The sequence below is a fragment of the Falco rusticolus genome, chromosome 2 (assembly GCF_015220075.1).
Source record: "Falco rusticolus isolate bFalRus1 chromosome 2, bFalRus1.pri, whole genome shotgun sequence".
Classification (NCBI taxonomy): domain Eukaryota; kingdom Metazoa; phylum Chordata; class Aves; order Falconiformes; family Falconidae; genus Falco; species Falco rusticolus.
In genome coordinates, this window is record NC_051188.1 from 30,487,594 (window position 1) to 30,509,971 (window position 22,378).

At 40.4% G+C, this 22,378-nt stretch overlaps 1 protein-coding gene across 7 annotated transcripts in view; it reads right to left on the minus strand.

The window, feature by feature from the left end:
- FNDC3A (fibronectin type III domain containing 3A) overlaps positions 1-22,378 on the minus strand; it is a 127,115-nt gene that overhangs the window by 27,220 nt on the left and 77,517 nt on the right. For all 7 annotated transcript variants that reach the window (XM_037375914.1, XM_037375910.1, XM_037375916.1 and 4 more), the window contains 7 exons: positions 21,870-22,142; positions 19,730-19,788; positions 8,806-8,963; positions 7,566-7,625; positions 5,347-5,485; positions 4,678-4,731; positions 3,935-4,059 (listed from right to left, as the gene is read on the minus strand). In XM_037375914.1, the coding sequence (XP_037231811.1) occupies positions 3,935-4,059; positions 4,678-4,731; positions 5,347-5,485; positions 7,566-7,625; positions 8,806-8,963; positions 19,730-19,788; positions 21,870-22,142 (868 nt within the window). The remainder of the gene's footprint in view (positions 1-3,934; positions 4,060-4,677; positions 4,732-5,346; positions 5,486-7,565; positions 7,626-8,805; positions 8,964-19,729; positions 19,789-21,869; positions 22,143-22,378) is intronic.

The window sequence follows — 22,378 nt, forward strand, 5'->3', positions numbered from 1 at the left end:
TATAGTTACAATGTTTTTCTAACAAAAATATTTTGCTTTTTCATGTTGTCATTCGTCTGAAACAATGGAGTTTTATATGCAGTAATGTACTAATACCACAGTGTCCACCCTATTCAAAATGAAAACACGAGAACATAAAAGCATATATGGGAAGACCTGAAAAAAAATTTTGCTTCCAAGGCAACAATTATGTGCTTCAAGTATACTGTGAAGTACTAGTTTCTCTAGTGATTCAGAAAACAATAGAATAACAGCCTCATTCAATGTTATTTTAAGAGTTGCCAATATGAAAGTCTTATTGCAGAACAAATTAAGTAGTGTACACCAGTGAATTTCCTAATACAACTGTCAACCTTATCTGATGATGCTTAGATACGTGTTGAAATGAAAACACATAAAAAGACCTACTGTGGAACAGAAGGACGCAGAAGTCAGTATACAGGTACTGTGTTTTCACAGATGGTCTGATATGTATCCAGCTAGACTAAAAATACCCCACCTGTTCTCAGCTGGCATTTGCTGCTTCTACATCAGGTCTGAAGAAACATTTACAGTCTTATGAGCCAGTCTAATTTTTTTTAACTACATGAAATTTAATGTCAAAGATGTAATTTTAATCTAAAAGCTAGGTACTACCTAAGTGAGCATCAGGAAGCCCTGAAAACAAAATTCTCCGTCTGGCTTAAACAACAGCACCAGTTAAACGTCTTGTGTGCCAGAACCTGACCTTTCTGAAATAATCTCAATATAAAGATAACTCAACTTCACTTTCTTTCCTACCCAACCTACATTATAATAATGCACAAGCTGTAAATTTTGGTCTGCACTAAAGTCTTTTTGTCATTAAAAAAAATAATAATATTTTAAAAAAATCTTACAGACAACACATTATCAAGTGTCAACAGCATCCAAAGCAGATATGCAGTCCGTGAGGACATCCGGACTGTGGAATAGATTTGTGAAGCAAGAAGAGAAGAAGCGCAAAACAAGAAAAAAGTTTTTAAATCTGGGGGGAATACTAATTTTTTTTCTTGCAAAAAAGTCACAAGCAAGAAAATCTCCAAAATGAAGATTAAGTGATGCATACTTATGCATCTACACAATGTATCTACTAATTTCAGCATTATACAGGTAGGTCAGAGAAAGCATGAAGAGATGCTATACAAATACTAAGCCTATCTCTATTCACGACAAACAATTGAAGGAGTGTCATCTTACAAGCAGATACAAGGTGAAAAACCCCACACCTTAAAAAGATTTATTATCTTTACTTGATTGAACCACTCCAAATTACACTGAAATCAACTAAGACTTCCAGTGACACCCACATTGGAATGACTCTTAATGCATTTAGAAGTACAATAATGCTATCTATCTTTGAAATAATTTTATTTTTCCAGTTTTCTTTAGCCACTGTTTCATATGTGGTTAGAATTAAATATAAAAATATGACTAACTCAAACATAAAATATCTGTTCTTGTCAGTAAAATAATTTAGACAAAATTCTGCCTCCAGATGCCTAAGGTTCTCAACATTCTTCATAAGGAATGATCTGGCACTCTACCCTAATAAGTATTATTTCAAGAGACTTCTTAATTAAATAATACCATAAAGGCAATACAAATGCATCTTTACAAGGCTATGAAATATTGATTTAAAAAATCTATTTGGCATGATTAGTTTAAGAAGGGTACTTAACTAACCAGTGTCTTCTACCAGCTTATGCTGTAGGAATCTATAGTACATGTAGGTATTCCTAGAGGGTATATTTACACTCAGATGTAAAAGGGGAGTGGGAAGAGAGCCCAGGCACTGAACCCTGCTTAACTGCCAGCCGACTCAGGTTTTATTTTTTTTTAACAGTTCCAACTAAATCACATCGTCAAGGCAAAGCAACTCAGAGAATAATCCATTCCAGAAACATCATCCAGAAGGCAGTAACATAATAAAGACTGTGTCTGAGCACATCAAAAGTCAGTCTAGCCCACTACAAGTGTCCTCTGACAGTAGCCCAAAGCAGGTGCCTAAGGAAAGACACAGGAACAAGCACTACAGGCAACACATTCCTCAAGTACTCTCCAAAACCTCCCAACACACACCTCATCTCCTGAGCCAGCTGTGGTTTTCACATACGTAATAGCCTGCCAAAGATTTCTTCCGCCCAGCATGAGCTACAACCCCAGGTCTGGCTCCTTATTCTTTACACTGTCCTTCAACACTGTCCAAGCAGACATTGTTCCCGCAAACACCTCCTTGTACACGCAACACACACCCTCTATTTCATGCTATAAAACCACCACTGGTGAGCTGCATCATAATGCTCATAATATTTCAAACACTAAATTAAAAAAAATGCAAAACAGCAAATTTAGGCTGATGCCTAGAGAAGCCCTGTTTTTATGCCACATAGGACCTCAAGGTCCAAGTGCTTCTAGGTAGCGTGGACACTGGCAGTCTGCTCTAGAGATGATGAGCCCTGGCAGTATGACTATTAGCCAGGTTTATTTGCTTTACCTGAAGACCAAGAAGCATTCCCAACAACTAATGCACCCAGTAGTACAAGTGTAACTTGAGAAACCAGTGATGATTTGTTTTTTTTTCCTCCAAGTTCTTACATATATTCTCTACTGAAGTCAATTGTCATACATTCAAAAGATCAAAATAAAGTTGGGTACTCTGTAACTTCTGAAAAGTAGCAATTTAAAGAAAGAACCACATGCCCTAAGCATTCACAATAAGCTCTAGAATGTTGAAAGAATTCAGTGTTATGGTAATGTCATAGTCTGTCCATTTCCCAGGGTAACAGGAGACTGACACCTTAGATAAAGGGACATATCCAAGTCACAGGACATGTCAAAGAGCACAATACAGATACACCTAACAGGTCACAGCGGGGTTCCGTCTGACTTACTTCCTGATCCAGCAGAGTTACTGACACCTTTTCATACTGTCACCACTACAACTCTAAATTAAGGAAGGACAATAAGCCCTAGAAAATTGCCACGGCAGCTTCAGGCGCTAACCTTAGATCTAGCACCATGTCAAACCTCCCTGGAACCAAAAGCAGCAGAGAGCAAGGTACAAGGTACCCTCTGGTCAGCACAGCAGCAGCACAAGCACTGCAGCATTTAAACTATTCATTTCTGGTCCTCTGGCTGAGTTGCTTGTCTTTTAGCACTATCCCCAGAATTTTAGTAGAAGTGCTTATTACATCAGACACAAAAGCCACAACTGCAATGAATGTGTGAGTCTCTACAATATAGTGCTTAGCCAATAATTCTATTACGAGAACAAGCAGCAGGAAACATGTCCAAGGTAGCAACTTCAGTGATCAATGTAGGTCTATAAAGACTGAAGCTAAAAAACAAGCACAGCCTGAGCTGATTTCACATGAGAGCAGCCGGGTTGTCTGTGCCATGCTTGTGCTCCCCATTCCAGGAGCATCGCATACAAAAGTCTGAGGAGCTCTTCAGGAAATGAGGCCAAGTCTGGCAGAAGTAGCTGTATTATCTGCTTCTAAGAGGGGCTGAGATTCGCACAATTTCTACAGTATGTATGGATATACGTAGTGGTTTTAGTATGTAGCCATTCCATGCCTGGACAAAACGCATTATGCTGGGGATCACAGAAGAGCTGAAGTTGGAAGGGATCTCTGGAGGTCATCTTGTCCAACCTCCCCTGCTCAAGCAGGGTAAAGTGGTTCATTGTATGCAGCTAATCTGCAAACGAAATAATCCAATCACATACTGTGAATTAATTATGTAGCTGGACTAGGTGATCACTGTCAGTCCCTTCCAACTAAATTATTCTATATTCCACTTCATTCCAGTTAGACAAAAGACCTTTTTCTTTAAATGCCATAATATGTTTCTCCTAAACAAGCACGCACATGCACATGCATTCCATATTTATATATGTAATAGTAGTATTTACCTCATTCCCATGTCATTTTTGGCTGCTAGCCTAAAGGTGTACCCCATTGCTGGTGATAGTTTAGTAATCCTATACTGCTTCTGTTGGCCATAATAACACTGGCAAAACTCTCCATTTCCTTTTCCCTAAAAAGGAATAAGTTAATCACATTATTCACTCTATTATCTATGCACCCATCAACTAAAGTAACATACAAATGTGAAGTAAATTCATTTTTTGAAATTAAACATAACTCATGGCTCTCCCACATAGTGAGGTAGTAGCGTATGAAAATTTGTGTATATATTGAATTAGAGGTTTTTTTCCTTCCTTTCCATTTCCCAGCTCCACAGGGCTGGAAGGAAAAAGCCATGAAGCTTCTGCAGCTCTGCTATTTCAGGATAGCAGGTAGGGACTGGAAGATGCTCAAACAGGCATAGCAGATCCACTCCCTTTGTACAAAAGAAAGACTGTTAAAGGAAAATGATCCTTTGGTGTCAGCTCTTGAAAGAAGTATTGGACTACAAGTGAAAAAGCCACTATTAAGAGCAGCAGAATCATGTCCTTAAGATCCTACTATTTTATATTCCCCAGGAAAGAAATTAGGCAATAATCATATTTTGATAATTGCTTCAGGAATTACGTATTTTTCACATGCCTCCAGACAGAAGTCATAATCTTCATACAACTTCACGTGCACAGTCACATACAAGTACTTCTAAAAAACCCTACAAAATAAAAATAAAATAGAGTAACTTGCTTACTTCATCCCATTCTAAAAGGTAACTGTGGATTTTAGAACCATTATCACAAGATGCCTGCAACAGGAAAAGAAGAAAGTTAGAGCTCTAACTAGATACAAGACCACTTAAAGAAAAAATGCATGTATGGGGCAAATCATGACAAGACCAGCAGACGGCAAATGACGCTCCCCTTATATGACTGTTTCTCTTCCCAAGACAGTCCTAGTACATTCTCTAGCCAATGAATGCTTGTACCATGTTTATGGGTTTGGTTTTTTAGACTTTGAAAAAGTATTCTGGCAGCAATGTAAAATGCTGTAGTATTTTTCTGAGCAGCTAGATTGCAGGCAGGTCAGCCCAAATCTCAGCCTCTCCAGACCACTCCATTTGGTTTGCACAAACAAGCCTATGTTCAATGACAGGGAAAGGAATTGATTCCACAGTACAGCAGGCAACTGGAACTCATCAACTTAATCTACAAAGGTCCCTTGCTTTTCTGGGAACGCTTCTCTTTTTGCTAAAGTCCCCATTTAGTCCAGTACATCTATTTCCACTCACGGAACTGTGACTGAAATAGGTATGTTTGACAAAAATGTTCCATTTCAATGAACTGGCATTTTATTGACAGACCTGAAACAATTCTGAAGAGTTTAAAGTATTTATTTTAAAGGCTGTTAAGCAAATTCTTACCTTCCACTGAAGAGTAAGAGAATTTTTGGTCCGATTAGTTATCCTGGGCAGATTTGGAGTCTCAGGTTCACAACTTGTTGTGGTAAAACTCTCTGCTTCTGAAGGGCTCCCCTTTACACAGTTGCATTCTACTTGGATTCTACAGTGGCAAAGAGCCAATTAACATTTTGCTTCAAAATCTGTGTATACAGTTTCCAAAGAAAACTGAGTGTTCAGAATTACGTTACTTGTCTTGCTACCTCGTTATTAAAATACCACTGTTGTAAACAAATAACTGGCAGAAGCACCTTGGTCACTACAAGTAACACAAAAGAAAAGAGTCCTTTACTTTGGACATACATCGTTACCGTCAGTCAGCTTTAGTTTCACAATGACATTTGAATTATGTCTGTTACTTGCTGTACTTTGTTTGGGAAATAATGGTAACATCTTGCAGGCTCGTTATCTGTTATAGACATATTAATTGATATTATGAATAATTCTTCTCCTGCAAGTGCTTTTGTCATGTGAGCACAGTGAAGCTGTTGATACACTTACAGAGTATCCTCTGCACTCCTTCAAGACCTTGCTGAGTCTGTTCACCCTGTCCTTTCTTTTAGGAAGGCTAACTCTCCATGTACTTCAGCAGAGTGAATTCTTGCTTCTGTCTCAAAAAGAAGTGGTTTGTTTTTCTGACAGCTTGTCTCCAAAAGGAAATACAGGATTATCTTCCAGCCTCACCCTGCTCCCCTAGCTGTGTAGCTATGCCTTGTCTCTTCCTTGGGTGAACAAGCACATTAATTTCTTCCGATTATCTGTTCTTTTGAAAGAAAAAACATAAAAGCTAAAAAAGCACTTTCCTGTGATCACTGGTGTGAGACCTAGGTTGCCTGCTTGTGAAGATGCAAAAGTCCTTATATGTTCTTGTTGCATGAACAGCAAGTCACAGGAAATTTGGCTTTGTAGATTTTGTGAACAGGGAGACAAACATTTGAACAGTGACTAATGACGCACACAAAGCTGTGCTTGCATACAGTTGCAAGTATGTAATTTATCAGTTATCTTCACAGTTTAGACTTCCTGATCTTCACTATTTCGGGCAGTGTTCACAACTGGCATAATTCTGCTTAGGAAGAGCTTACATGGCTAAGCCGCCTATTCCCATATATGACCTACAAAAACCAGAACTAAACAAGAAAGAATCTGAACGTAGCCTGATAAAAAAAGGACTTACATAGGAAAAAACAAGTCTTAGGCTCTGACCCTTATGGTCCATGCATTTGTTGGGTAAAGTGCATTAAAACTACTAAAAATAGGAACAAAACCACAGGGAAACAGTTGCATACGAAAGAGCTTTGAGTCAATTTACCATTCATCCTTCTCCTTAACCTGTGCTGCAGACCATACAGGAGCCCAAATCAAATGAGGGCTGTGATAATAACAGACCTTTTTCCTTCTGGTTCGGCGACCAGGGCAATACTCCAGAAAACAGCACTAGGAAGTGTAGAACCCTTCACACCAAGGACCATGAATGTAGCTCTCCCATACTTCAGCCTTCTCCTTGTCTGATGTTACCAGTTTGCCAGTTATGTTCATTGGGGGGTACATGTTCTTTGCCCTTCATTTTCTTGCTGACATACCTATAGAAGCTCTTACTATTCTTTGCGTCCCTTGCCAAGTTCAGCTCCAGATGACCCTCCAATATTTGAAAATGGAGGGAAGAACACCAGCTAACAACATCTTTCCAATTCTATGTTATTTCTTCAGTATGACGTATCGAAACAGCAAATTCTGCTAGAAGGGTAGAATTACATTGAGCTAGGCACGTATTTTGTAGTGCATATGAGGTCAGATTCACTGGTCTACTGGAGTAAAGCAAAAACAGCATAAGGTGACCTTCAGGTGGCCAACAATGAGCATCTTCCTATGCAAGGTACTTTGCTGCTTGTGGAAAATTGAGAGAAAGCACGTAGTATCTGTACCTGGCTCAAAGGACAGTAAAAAGTCACTATGCTGGCATGAAGGAAAGAGCATGGATGTTGGATGGTGGCACAACAATCTTCTCTTGTGTTTCCCAAAATGGACTGCGTGGTCAGCTAAGCCAAAAATGTTGATTTGTGACTCAAAGGAGGGCGGGAAGTGGTAAAGACAATCTCTGAAGACTTATGCAAATACACAGATACAATGAAACTTTTAAAACATTTCCACTGAATATAATGAGTAGAAAAAGAGATACTCACTTTGCATGGTAATCAGTTGCTGGCCTGAGATCATTTACAGTAACTTTATTTTCTTCTCCACTGGAGAGAGATACAGTTTTGTTTAAGAGACTTTCAGAATCCCGTATGATTATAAAAAGACACATCATCTAACCTATTCGCCTAACACTCCTAAGAAATTTATTCGCTAACAGTTTGTCTCTGTTGTTACATATAGTGAAATGTAAATGCATTTATCTTTGAACTTTAGGGGTTTCTTGTGTTTGATTGCTGTTTTTTTGCCCTGGTGGTTTTCTGCCTTTTTTGTTATTTTGTTTGTTTGGTGGTTGTTTTTTAACGAAGAATCCTTACTTTCCTTTTTATGCAGTAAGACCAGCTTCATGTGTACACATATACATTATTACACAAAACCCACTGAAGTACCAGGGCCTATAGAAACTCGGTTCAGCTTTGCAAGAACGATTATCTAAAACTGTACGTGACTGCATACGGATACTTGTTAGCACCTAGTAAACAGAAAAGGTGCCTAAGTAACATCTATTAGACATCAACTTAAGTTAGCAAAGCTCGTTTCTTTTGCTCTAATTTCTAGGACAGGGACATCCAACTTGCAATTCAGGTACTGCTCCTAAGAAATCCATGGAAGGTGACTAAGATAACTAGCTAGATACAAAGACTTACAATAATTAGAGAGCTCTACAAGCTCTACACCCTTAGTGGTAAATTTTACTGTTGTATTTCTCCAAGTTGCAAAAAACTGATGGAAAAACGTTGTGTTAGGAATTAAACAATTGAATTGTTTTATTTGTTTTGCTGTTGTTGGAGTTGTGTTCTGTGTGAATCCAGTATTTTCATATCGTAAGACTGTCTCTTACTAAGAACATTTTCAGGGAAGGGAGGTATAACTTTACTGGGAGTAGAAGCATGTGCTCAAGTACATAACTACAAAACCAACTGCTATTTCTCACCAGTCTATCTCACTACTTCAGAACTGATAGCTTCTAGTGCAGCTGGTTGAAATACATCTAAGTGATATTAAAACACACCAACATCTAAGAACAAGGTCTTTACATTCTAATTGATGGTAGAGACTTTAGTAATAAACCAACAAATTCTACTAAAAAGGTTGTTAATTCCAAAATAGAAGTTAAAACAAAACTGCTGATTATTTAAATCTCCAGACATGAGACAGATTTTTAATGAGGTTTTAAGCCACATAATTCAATGCAACAGCAATTAAATAAAAATAACGAACACCTACATGTATACAGTTTTGTACTTCCCATCTTTTCCGGTATTTGAAATCATCACTTCGTAAGTGTAAACCTCTGGTACATCGTTTTTGTCAGCATCTTCTCTGGTATCGCTGGATGGAGGGGACCATGTAAGTAGTGCTGTTCTTGCCTGTATGTCTGATACCTGTAGAAACAGAACTTTTGAGATCTCTGCCATTTAAATGCTATTGTATATAAATGCTGCTTTGCCACACAGGACCAGATAAAAAGAGAACAAAATCATATACCAGTACCATATCAGATTATTTATACTGATGTAATAGCTACTAAATAGTTTTTACAGGTAAAATCAAGCTAGAAATACAAGAAATTTCATGAGAAAACTAATCCTAGGGCACAAGGCTGAGTGCAAAGAAACTTCTAAGTAATGAATGCCACCTAGTGGGCTATAGAAAACCGAACGGTATCATTCGTGAAGCAGAAGAGATGGCAAGCATATATCATTAAATCAGTCATTTCATTAAATAACGTTTCAGGCATTTTTTCCTTTGATGTCACTGGCACTAAGACTTTTTTTTAGTACTCTCTTGGTGATTCGGTTTTCTTATGAAATACATAGAAAACTCAGGAACTTCTCCAGAATGGCTGGCATTACTCTAACAGGTACGTGAAGAAACTCTGCTTTGGGAATTTAATTATGACTGTGAAAAGTAGGTTCTCCCATTAGATTAGAACCTATTTGGTTAACTACTCCAGCACATTTGGGTTTTTTTATCAGGATATTAATAGGGATACAACTATGTGAGGTTCTAATCTAGTACGCTAGGGAACAGAATATTCTAACATATCTCAATGTACTTTGAGCTCAGGCACTTGTGCTGAAGGCATGCTTACAAGGTCCGTGTGCATTTACACATATATACATAACAGGCAACATCCTAAATAATTCCTGTGGTGGTGCTTGCCTGCACAGCCCACCCTTTGCAGAAAGGCCTGAGTAACAACAGTTGGTGTGACAGAAATATGAGTATAAACAGTGTGTTGCAAACGCAACACCTCCAACTGTCTGAGAAGTGTCTGCCCCAGCAGACTCATTAGGCTAAAAGCCAGCAGCACTCTGGTGGATTAAATGGTAACCAGGGAATCACAAAGAGACTTCCAAAATGAAGAAGTAATCAGCTTTGGAAGTATGAAAGCATCACAAAAAATCCTAACAAGAATAAAAGATGCTGGGGTGGAAGAAAGCAATGATCAAAACCTGGCCTGACAGTACGAGGAATTGCCCTGCCACCATCGCCACCTTCATCCAGGTCTGATGGATACCACAAGTAGCTGCACCCCAGCTGGTACAACAGGATTTCAGGGTGCAGCAGGCAGGAGCTCACAACTTGGGGGGGGGGCACATGTGACCTGGTAGAGAGCTTTATCAATGGCTTGTGGATTAAAAGATTGCAGGGAACAACAGATTTTAAGGAACAGCACAGTTACATGCAAAGCTAAAGCACCACCATCTCTCAGAGGAGACACGCACTTAGGGGCACCCATGCTCCCAGAAGAGTGGGTGCTGCTCCAAACCCACACATGCTGCAAGGGGTTGCAGATGCTCATATTTCTGTAGGTGAGTGCACAGGTGCATGCATGTGATTACAAATTTTTAGGATCCATTATAGAAGGAAGTTTAGAAATTTGTGTTTATTAATATTGCATGTCTGTTGTTGTGGTTTATATGTTGTACCCACCTATTATTTCCAATAATTTCATAAGAGAACAGAAAACTTTTCACTATATGAAATTACTAGTTTTACAATATGACTGTAATATATATCTATTTTGGGAATAATTGCTTTTGGGAATCTACTACCAGAGTATCAGAATCAAAATGCTATCTTCACAGCTGGTGCTCAAATTGCTATCATCTACTGAACTAAAGCCTGAATGGGGCAACTTCAAGAATGCAGCAGAGAGGAGATGACTTACTGAAAGTAGACAAGTAGAAAGGAGGAGGAAAATCAAAACCGATGAGCCTCAGTGTCTTGGAAATAATATCACTAAGCCCTTATATGCTAACAGGACAATAAATCACACCCTGAAAGGGATCAAATGCTAGTAAGATTACCCATTGAACTTCTTGGAAACACAATTCAAAGTTCAGTAACAGAAATTCCACTATAACCTTGATGTGGTCACAAACAAACACTCAAATCACCTCAGTAGAATGCTAGCATTTTTGGAAGTCTTTGGAGTTACGGGAAGCATCTGGGGTGGTAAAAACTCACTCTCAGATACTCTTAATCCCTCCCTCCTGGATTGCAGAAGGCAGCATGGGATACTGATGGAACTGTAGGTTTCTGGAGGACCAGCTGTGCCCCGGGATCAGTAGGTCCACTGTAAGATGATCTATTCCTATGTTTAGCTATCTTAGCAGTTGATATTTTTTTCCTAAAGTCGAGGGAGTACCTCTCTCACTATCAACTAAGCTGACTAGTCCTAGCCACCACAGAGCTGAACATCAGATCTTCCCTTCCTTTCTGCAGTATGTGTTTGAAGACTGATAGGATTTGTGTCTCCCTCCACTTATCTAAACCTCTGATCATTCTCACTGTTCTCTTTATTTCCTACAGTTTTATTACCTTTAGTGCTTTGCCCAGAACTGCACATAACATGTTATCTGTCACTCTGCTAATACCAAACTGCCTTATACACTTCACAGATTACATTTCTCTTCATATACTTTAGTCTGTCTATCTTCTTTTACACCAGAGAAGGAATGTGATTGGTATGAGTGAAAGGTGGCTTGGTACATAATTGTACTGGGTTTGCATGGCGTGGCAAGGTTTTGGTAGTGGGGCTACAGGAGTGGCTTCTGTGAGAAGATGTCAGAAGCTTCCCCCTATGTCTGACAGAGCTGATGATGGCTGGCTCCAAGACGAATCCACCACTGGCAAAGGCCGAGACTGTCAGTGATGGTGGTAGCATCTCTGAGACAGTGTATTTAAGAAGGGGAAACACACCCCCAACAACAAAAAAACCCCTGTGGAAGACCAACAGCAGCCAGAGAAGAATGAGAATGCATGAGAGGCACATCCCCGCAGCCGCCATGGCAGGCAGGAGGGGCAGGGGGCTCCAGGCCCAGAGCAGAGGCTCCCCCCAGCCCGCGGTGAAGCCCACGCTGAGGCAGGCTGTCCCCCTCAGCCTGGGGAGGCCCACGGAGGAGCAGATCCCCACCGGCAGCCCCTGGAGGCCCCACGCCGGAGCAGGTGGGTGCCCGAGGGAGGCTGTGACCCGTGGGCAGCCCACGCTGGAGCAGCTCCTGGCAGGGCCTGTGGCCCCGCGGGGAGAGGAGCCCGGGCTGGGGCAGGTTTGCTGGCGGGGCTGGGGACCCCGGGGGGACCCAGGCTGGAGCCGGCTGTGCCTGAGGGACGGCACCCGTGGGGGGACCCGGCTGGGGCAGGGGAGGGGTGTGAGGAGCCGCCCCTGAGGGGAAGGAGCGGCAGAGGCAGCCTGTGAGGGACTGACCCCAGCCACATTCCCGGCCCCGGCGCTGCTGGGAGCGGGGAGAGGGAGCGGGAGTGAAGTTGGGCCCGGGGACAAGGGAGGGGTGGGGGGAAGGTGCGTTTTAAGGTTTGGTTTCATTTCTCATTATCCTGCTCTGATGTGATTGCTAACAAATTAAGCTAATGCCCCCAAGCGGAGCCTGCCCTGCCCGTGAGGGTCACTGCCGAGGGATCTCTCCCTGCCCTCACCTCGACCCACCGGCCTTTCCTTACATTTTCTCTCCCTGCCCAGCTGAGGAGGGCAGCGGTAGAGCCGCTTTGGTGGGCACCTGCGTCCTGCCAGGGTCAGCCCGACACACGTCTTATTGGAACATTAAAATATTACGAGGTTTCAACTGTTCAGTACAGAGAAAGCAGGAAGAGTGGGAGCAAGATCAAAGACAGCACTACAGACTATTGAGTAACAGACAATTCACAGGACTTTGACTAGTAAAATTAAACCCAGAGTATTAGTGGAAATCATTAGATTATCAACAAGCATTAACTGAGAACAGGGTGAAATGCTCTTTAATCTCTAACTAGAAGAAAAATTGTTATCCCGAGTTACTAGCCCAGGGCAATATTTGTTGGTCAACTCATGTAAACCCTCCATAAGGCTTCTAAAATAATCGATGAAAACTGTTAACACAGTAACTATATCACAATGAAGCAGTATTATGTACCCACCCAACAATCAGCAACTAAGTAGGTTGTTCCGGTTGTTTCACTTTGTGTAAACAGAGTATGTGACTAAAGATTAGTATGAAAAAGCTTTGCTTTGGCAAATTTGCCAAAACTTTAAAGCAACAGTGCGTGGAACTGAACATGATCAGAAATGCAAAGTGAAAAATATTCACAGAAGCTGAGAATTAATGACATCCTCATGGTGCATAAAAAGCTGCAGTGTATAAAGACCTATATAAATTCTCTATGCATACACACGACACACATATGCATAGGGGAAAGAGGATAAATATGTTAGCCAATAAGCTATTATTTAACAGAATTTATAAGAAGTTAAAAGATTCAATGAAATAAAAACATCTAACAGGTTTAAAGATAAAACCCTTTTTTGTTTGTTTTTTAAAAAGGAAAATTATCATGGAAGGCTTCAAGTCAGGCACTGATCTGCTATTGGGAAATGTAGAAATTGAAACTGTAAAATGTTATTTTCATCCTGCATTTGCAGTATGGCAGAAATCCCTATCCGTCTTATGTAACTCTCTTGCTGGACTAGAAAATTTACAACCCACACCCAAGTCACTCAGCCCTGTAAATGGTGCCCAGTGAGACTCATGGGTCTGCAATAAACCAGGTCAAGTTAAACCACTGGTTCCCCATCAGTGATGTACACTCACATTAAACAAAGGAGTTGCAAGAAGCCAAGCCTAAACTAGTAAGCCCTGCTGAGGAGCACTGGGGAGTGAACTACTCATGGAACAGCAGATGTAAGAGGCAGATACTGGAGGGACTGGAGGGCCTAGGAGAACAGGCTCATGGGCAGAAGAACATAACAATAGGTTCAACACTTAACTCTTTAGCAGGGATAAACACTGGAAATGATTTTCAGACCTGTTCCTCATATACCTGAATCCCACTGAAGTTGCTACCTTCTTTTCTGCAACCTCAGATAACGGCAGTGGGGGAGTGTGAGGACCTTGTGTGAGGGGTCAGTAATCAGACAAAAAGAAGAGGGGCAACAGGAGTGGGACTGGGTAATATCAAGGTTTTCCTGCTGGACCTACACTTTATATATTGTTACGTATTTCGTAACTTCTGGAGCTTTTCAAGAAATTAACATACAGGTGAATGAGTATATTCAATCACTCTCAGTTGCTAAAAAAAAGTCACAGCTGCAAGCACTGACAAGAGAGAATCAGAGAATATAATTTAAGTCCTTTTTAACTTGTTTATAAAACATTTGATACTGCTTTTCAGATTCAACTTCCAGCTAAAAAAGTAATTCTTAAAAGACAGTTCTAGGTTCAGTTATATTCTTCCTCACAAGACTATTAATAAGGGACAAAAGCAAAATATTACAAGATTAAGTATTGCTAAAATTAAGATTTCCTATTAAAAACCAACTTTCCCCTATTGTGTATATGCACAATGGCAGTCTTACTATTACATTAGCATGTACTATCTTAACACAAAAACTCCAGCTTCACATAACGCAATCATATGACAGTAATTTCTAATTTCTTCACTGTCCTTTATCCTTGATGTTCCATAAAATCCCAATATTTGACTTTTTGAACACTAGGCAGAGCTCTATTATAGAAAAGAGTTACTAAAGTTTCAGAAACTCCTGTCAGTTCTCAAGCACAAAACACTAGCATATTTTCAAATAATCTCTGCAATACAAAGATGAAAAAAGCCTTTCTGAAGAACAAATACTAAGATCAGAAGAATCCACTACACGTAGGTGCCCTGAGACACTCAGGAGTAGCTTTTTCAGAAGACTTGGCATTATTTATTACTTTGTATGTTTATTCAAGCAGCTGTAATTGGTTTTAGTTGCACTCAACTCTGAACACTGTGTGCTTCTCCAAAGCACAGTACAATACTTGAGTCAGGCCCCAGCACCGAGGAAACTAAGAAGTGGGCATGTTTTCATTAGCAGTCCAGCTTGTGAAAGTGAATCTCCTTATTAAGTATATTACACATGCCATTTAGGTCAAACAAAAGAGCAGTTCTAGCACGTGCAAACTGGACTGTGTTCAGTGACACAGGGTGCGCTGAAACAGTGAGGTCCATCACAACCTAAAAGCCTGCAAGCATACATGGAACATGCATGAACCACAAAACAGGATTTACACACTACATAACCAGCCCTCAAATTTTGAGTTCCTTTTGCCTCTCATTAAATACACAGCCTTGCACTTCTTTCTTAATTTTGCTTTTGCCTTTTCAGGTCCCCTTGTCTTTTCTTCTATTTGCATTGTTACTTAGTTAATGGACATGACAGCTGGTGAGGACTCTGCTCAAATGCTGAGGACTCAGCATGGTGCAATCTGCAGAACCACTCCAGCTTACATATGGATATAAAAAGTTCAAGACCACTGTTAAGTAGAAGGGTCATCTGGTGGCAGTACCATGTTATAATCTTAACACTGCCACGTATGAAAAGAATGGGGGATCCATAAAGGGAGAAGTTTAAGAAAATGAGAACACTCATAAAAGCACCTAATAGGGGTCTGGAAGCAGCAAAGTTGATGTTCCCCATACTGCACAGAATTCATCAAAGAGATGCGTGAGCGAATGAACACCATAGAGTCCACCACCTGCTTCAGATGTGCATGCTCTTGGCCTGAGCATTAAGAAATGGGACAGCCCAGGACAGGTCACAGCCTTCAGCATTACTCCCGATTTTCTGGAACAGGATATCGTGCAACGGAATGTGACCACCACAGCCAGTATCCAGTATCGCCTGCACCAGCGCAAAGTTCGACCAGGGAACAATGTACTGACGATCCATCAAGAGCAGCACTGTGGCACAATCCCCGCAAGGAGTGCTTCAAGCAAAACATTAATCAAAAACCTACAGGAGTATTTCTGATGAGAACTATAAACGGAAGGTGTGAAAAAACACAATCTCCTGGTTCACTTGTGGGAGGGTGAGGAAAACGTTTCCTTGGAGAACCTGTGGGAGGGTTGCTTCTGATCCTCCAAGGCCTAAGTAGGTAATGCTGCCTCCCTTTCTCTTATCACTTCACACTCCCACAAGCTGCAACATCAGCTAGTCTTCCACCCACCCACAGCCCTGACAATCCCTTGCCTTCGCAAAGTGTAAGCCTCTCCAAGTGCTGGGAAGTTTGGCTTTTTGCCTTCTGTACACTAGTCTGTAGCAGAGTACTACTGCCTAAGCCTGTGATGTCTTCTGAGGTCTGCAAAGAGATCACTTGTAGGCACAAAGCTATGTGCAATGATGTTCAAGTAAGGACATGGTGGGGAGGGAAAATAACATGCTTGCCTAAAAGGCATGGACGATTGAGTGTTGAGGGTGGAAGGAAGTGAAAGAAAACAAAGCAATACTGGCACGCTATTGCTGCTTCTTATGTCATTAGCAACACAGCAGAACACACAACCTGTTGATCATACTTCTCACAGTCTCACTCTAACCACCCTAGGAAGCTCACAGTTATCACTCCCACTGGTGGTGCAGCCACTGATGACATCTGGACTTGAATGGCATCCTGTATGCCCTGACCACTGGCAGAAGACTCTGCATTCTTCTAGAGAACTGGTTCCTGTACTTTCAGTCAGGACAGAAAGGATCATCCACATTTTCATGAAGTTAAGAAAGGGACAGCAGGCACTCATGATTTGAGGGCTGCTGAGAAAGCTGTCGTCCAGCACACCCCAGTGACAGCACTATCTTGCAGTAAGCAAACCTTGCAGCAAAATTGTTTTCTGCATCCATTCTGGTACAGTATGTGGCTAAACTAGGCACACATTCCCTTGTTGGGACAAACTCTCATTACTCTGAGCCAAAAGGGGTCAAAGACACCAGACCCCTTAGCTACACAACCCTGATCCATTCCCAGAGCAGGTATGTTTTGTACGGTGAACAGCACGTTGCTGTGTTAAAAGAAAACAAAACCAAAAGGTAATTGTAATCCTCAACACAATGGGCCAGCAGTAGTACAGAATCTTTCCTGCTTCACTTTGAGAATGGAATAGAATTCTTCTAAAAGTATTTTGATGTGTAGTTTCCTAGGAAATGTGTGTGTGCATATCTATTATTCATATTTTTATGTATGTAATTTTTAACAACAAATAGCTCCCTTAAATTCTTTCTAGCACCATCCTAAGTTCAGATTGTCTCTACTGCTTGATCTAACAGAGTAAAAGCGATAAGTGTTTCCCAACATCTGTGGAGATGAGCTGCATAGCTGGACAGTGAAACAACAGGCAGCAAAACAAAACCTCTGCTGGTAGGACTTTACAAGTACTTGCTGTCAGAAGAAAGATGAGATGTGGGAAATCTGGATTACATTCCAGGTCCTGGATAAAGATCAGTGCTGTCAGATGTAGACTAAATTTCTTATAGCCATAAGCCCTTTTCACCTTTTTTCTCCAGCTTCTTGAAGTCTGGTCCTAATCACCAGTTCTTCATTCCAGTCTGTACTCCTCGTTTACTCCACCCAACTTCAGCCCTTTAGTCTCTCAGTAAAGTTACAGTATCCTTGTCTCACCAGTCTTCATCTTTCTTGGGTCGTTTCAAGTCAGTCTCTTACTACTACTGCCCACTATCCCCACTACTCTCAGTCTTATTAGTAAGACGTTCAGCCTCCCATCACCCTTTCATGATCAGTTTGCTTGTAAAACTAAAACAGAAAAGCTACTTGCTCTCCATCTTGTTCTTCCAATAGTTCACACCTAAAATTCTGTTTGTTCCTGGTCTCATTTTCTTATCTTAAGACACCTCATGTATTTTAGGATCTCTCAAGTCTTGATTGTCCTTCAGACCGGTGCTCCTTGTCAGAGAGCTCTCTTCTTCACTCACTCCCTTCCTTCCTCACACTTTTATCTCCCTAAGCTTTCTTTTCAGTCCCGGTTCCTCCTCCAAAAATTCTTTTTATTGCCCCTCCACTAGCTCCCATCACCAAGGTCACCCTGTTAAACGCTGCTGAACTTGACTGTCCCAGCTACTATCCACACTACAGCAACAGCTAGATCAGCCAGCTTCCACCTCCATGCTGCTTAGCCACCAAAGACACTGGGGCACTGAAGACATGTTAACCCATTCTGATGCTTGGACACAGCAGGACAACAAGCATTCAGGACTTCCTCTATCATTCATTACAATCCCTGCTCACCCCTTGAAACACAGAATCACAGAATGGTTCATGCTGGAAGGGACTGCTGGAGGTCATCTAGTCCAAACCCCTTGTTCAAGTAGGGTCACCTAAAGCCAGCCAGCCAGAACCACGCCCAGACAGCTTTTCAGTATCTCCAAAGAATGAGTCTCCACAAACTCTCTCGACAACCTGTGCCAGTACTCAGTCATCCTCACAGTAAAAAAGTTTTTCCTGATGTACAGAGGGAACCCCCTGTATTTCAGTTTCTGCCCGTTGTCTCTGGTCTTGATGCTGGGCACACTCAGAAGAGCCTGGCTCTGTCCTCTTTGCACCCTGCAGGTATCTATACATACATTGATAAGATCCCCCCCGAGCCTTCTCTTCTCCAGGCTAAATATTTCCAGCTCTCTCAGCCTCTCCCAGCCAGGCTGTAAAGCAACATATGAAAGAAGAATCAAGACTGGAGCTCTAAAATCAGGGCCAGCCTGTCTGGGAGGTGGAAGGGAGAAGGTATGTAGCTGGTGAATGGCAGTGTTGGAAGTCCAATGATCATTCAATCTGATCCTTTTTCCTTCTTATCTTTTCTCTGTATGTTCTTTCTTCCATAAAAGTTTACTTTATTAGTTACGTGAAGCATGTGTGCTGTGGTAAGCTTAGGACTGACAAAGGATGAAAAGCAGGGTGCCTGATTATGGAGGAAGTAGCTGGCTGACTGGACAAACCCATGGCAAACTCTTCCTGGAGTTTCAGTTGCATAGACTTTTTGTAGTTTACAATAGGGAACGCAAACTGTTTTTACTCAGGCAAGCTGGTGGCCTCAGGATCGAGATGCAGATTTTTGGAAAAGCTGTGTAAATCCTCACAGAAAGGTCAGGACCAGGGAAGGCCCAGATGATGAAAGAAAAGGACACAGGCCTGCTGTCAAATGCAAGAAACTACTGAATTTACCAACAATGCTTTAAAGAGTACCTATGCAGAATTATGGATTACAGCTTTACAAACTGTAAAAAAAAGTGGTAGATTTTTCAAGCAGGTAGGTCAAAAGCCCACTGCTGACAGTCACCTTCCTTAGCAAATTTTGTGTCTCTTACCTGAAGGCACCAGAGACACTTAAAGAGAAATCTGTCATAATTTTTCTTTACTTTTCAGATAAGTTTTCCAAAACTTCTCCCATGTCTAGAGATATCCTGATGTGTGAAATCGCCTCCTGGAGTTAAAACTAAACAATGTTACAGGTCATGGAGAACAGATTTTACAGTAAAAGATGGTGTTAAGCATCATCTTATGTTAAGCATCAGCATTGTGTTACCGGCAATGTTGCAAGCTCTTTCTCTATTTATCTTTTATAATTCTGTTAATGCTGAGATTTCAGGGTGGCCAAGAAGAATTTCACATAGCTATCAAGACAATTTGAGCTTCATAAATGTTAAAATACTAAAAATTACTTTGGTCATTTACATTTCAGTGACTGGAAGTAAGCAAGTTTTCTGCAAGTTTAACTTGCAAGTTAAGCAAGTTAAAGATCCTTTAAACTTGGAGAGAGAAAAGGACGTATCACCGTGTAAAACAGCAAAAGATACATTCTAATTTTATAGAAAGCTTTATTTACTTACCACTGGTTTGGCTATATTAGAAAGAAGTGCTTCAAGTGCTTTTGTTTCTTCATCCTTTTCTTAAAAAACAAAATCAAAGCAAACAAAAGGTATCCATGAATATTGTTCAGCACCTTTACAGTGAAATAGCTCTTCAAATTCAACAACACGTGGACTGAAGTATGTATAAAATAGAACACCTTGCCAACCTGCATTCATCTAGGGCAACATAAAACCAAAAAAGCTCCCAAAGAAGCTGTTCATACAAAACTACTTCTAAATCTGTTCTGTGATTTATGGAATACAGAAAGCTTGGTTATCTTTTATTAACATATAACTTTAAACAAACTACTGCTATGAAGAAATTAAGCTTTTGGCTGAGGTATTTCCTATAGATTTCACTTTGGATGTAGATACAGTCAAGTTCCAGTAGCTAAAATACGTTACTGCACATCCGCTGGAAGACTATTGGTAACACTATTGGCCTCCTTCAATTGCAAGGGCAAACCTTAGCTTAGCCTTCAGTTACATCTCCGGGAAAGAATCTAAGGTGTTTTGTTTCAGCTGAAGGTATAGTTGAGCTTTACGACTCAACATTTATAGAAGGTGGTTTATGTGCTTTCTCCCACACAATATTAAAATTTTATTATCTCAATAGTGTAAGTGAACAGGCTACTTAGTTTTTAAGATGTGGCCATGCATTTTTATTTAACCTGCCTTAAACTACAATGAAAAGAAAAACAAAGCCTGGTAACATTGTTTAAAAAAACCCAATGGGTCAAATCAATTTACAACGTTTTATTTCTAAGATTATTTATGCTGTTGAAACTAAATGCATTTTCTGACTTCTGTTTGTTGTTACAAGTCTAAGTCACAGCACATAGTCTTCCCAAGCGTCTTTTGAATTAACTAGTTTTGAAAAATGGACTTTTCAATTTTTCATATAAAATACTTCTAAGGAACCATTAACATAATTTTCCTAAAATGTACTGTTGCTTACATATGTTATGACCTGTGCTTTGGTAAAGTTAGCTCACAGATAAGTAACACCCAACAAAGCAAACTGAAGCCAAGACAAATGCCACTCTGGAACTATAGTGACAAGTATTCATTGAAGTCTGGAGCACCAGTTCTCAACTTCTGAATTCAGGTTGTATCTCAAAGGTATCCCTTGGTACTAAGATTTCACAGGGTATCATCTACACAAGTTTTGAAACAGCTCTTGTAGGTTGCAATTTCCTAGTCTTGGTTACCTGTATTTTCTTCACATTCCTTTATGTTTACAGCAGTCTAATATATGTTGGCACAAAATCATCACCTCAAAGTAAACTTCACTGAGTTAAGAAAATGTAGTTTCCCTCAGCATCACTAGTTACAGATCTCTATTCTGAGAAAACTGTACTTGACTGATGACCAGTCTTTCACACTGTGCTCTGAATATGAAGTGCTATGCCAGTGACCTGAAAGTTGCACAGTGACACATCATCAGATTCAAAAATTACTGTATGACCAAGACCGAGTGAATTCAGTCCATTTATGAGATCACAAGCTTTCCAGTGAAATAAAGGTATTAATAATAAACACACTCCCTATGGTAGTGTCTTAGAAACCATGAACTCACATGGACTAGTGCAAGGACCAGCCTTTTTCTACAAAGGCTTTTCAATAATGAGTTGATAGGGATGGACATTACATGAGTTTTATGTAACAACAGATCTCTTTTACAAAATATTCCTCTTCAACAAGTTGATTATATATTTCCTGTGTCAGACACTTGGTTCTTTTCATGCTTTCTTCAATATCAAACAGGCCACCAATACCCAGCAATTCCTTAAAATATCAGCACCACTAACTCTGGACAAAACAATTTTCTTTAAACAGCTTTATGAAGTATGTTTAGTAAGATTTGCTCCAGTCTACATGAAGACTTGCACGTCACTAGTTTTGTTCTCTTAGGCCCATTGTTCTGATGTGACAAGCATGTTGATTGCCCTTAACTCCATTCTATGTAAGTCAGGGCAGTTACAGGCTGCCATTTAACTTCAAGGTTGTCAGTGTGGTGTTCTATCTATAAATGCTGTGCTCAGCCTGACTCTGGACTTGCACGTGTTTTTTTAATTATACACACACATATATATTTATAGTTTTTGTTAATACTTACCTTCTACTTCTGTATCTGTCTGAGAATTACTTCTTCCTTTACCCAAAGACTTGCTTTTGGTGGAACCTGTGCTTATACCAGCCGCATCCTGTCCTTTTGCAAGTCCATTATGTTCGCTTGTGGGAGAAGGACATTTCTGAGGAGATGATGGAGGACTGTTTAACTTATCCTTCTGAGTTCCATGTCGATCTTTCAATTTCTTTTGCAACCTTTCATATGTTTTACTAGACCTTTCATCTCTAAAGTTGGATCTTCCATGAGCAGACAGAGTATCTAAATGAAAGTAAAGAAGAAAAAAATTAAAAATCAGAACAGAATGTAATTAAAAATATATTTAAAAACGCTCTGTGTGTTAAGTGCAAATTTTTGTGTAAAATTACATCTCTGCTTCTACTGGAAAACTGAAGTTGACCAGCAGACGAACTAATACACACTAACTGGATATTAACAGTGCTAGGGAAGAAAATGTAATCTTTCCTTCCCACACTTTTTTTCTACTTAAAAATTAT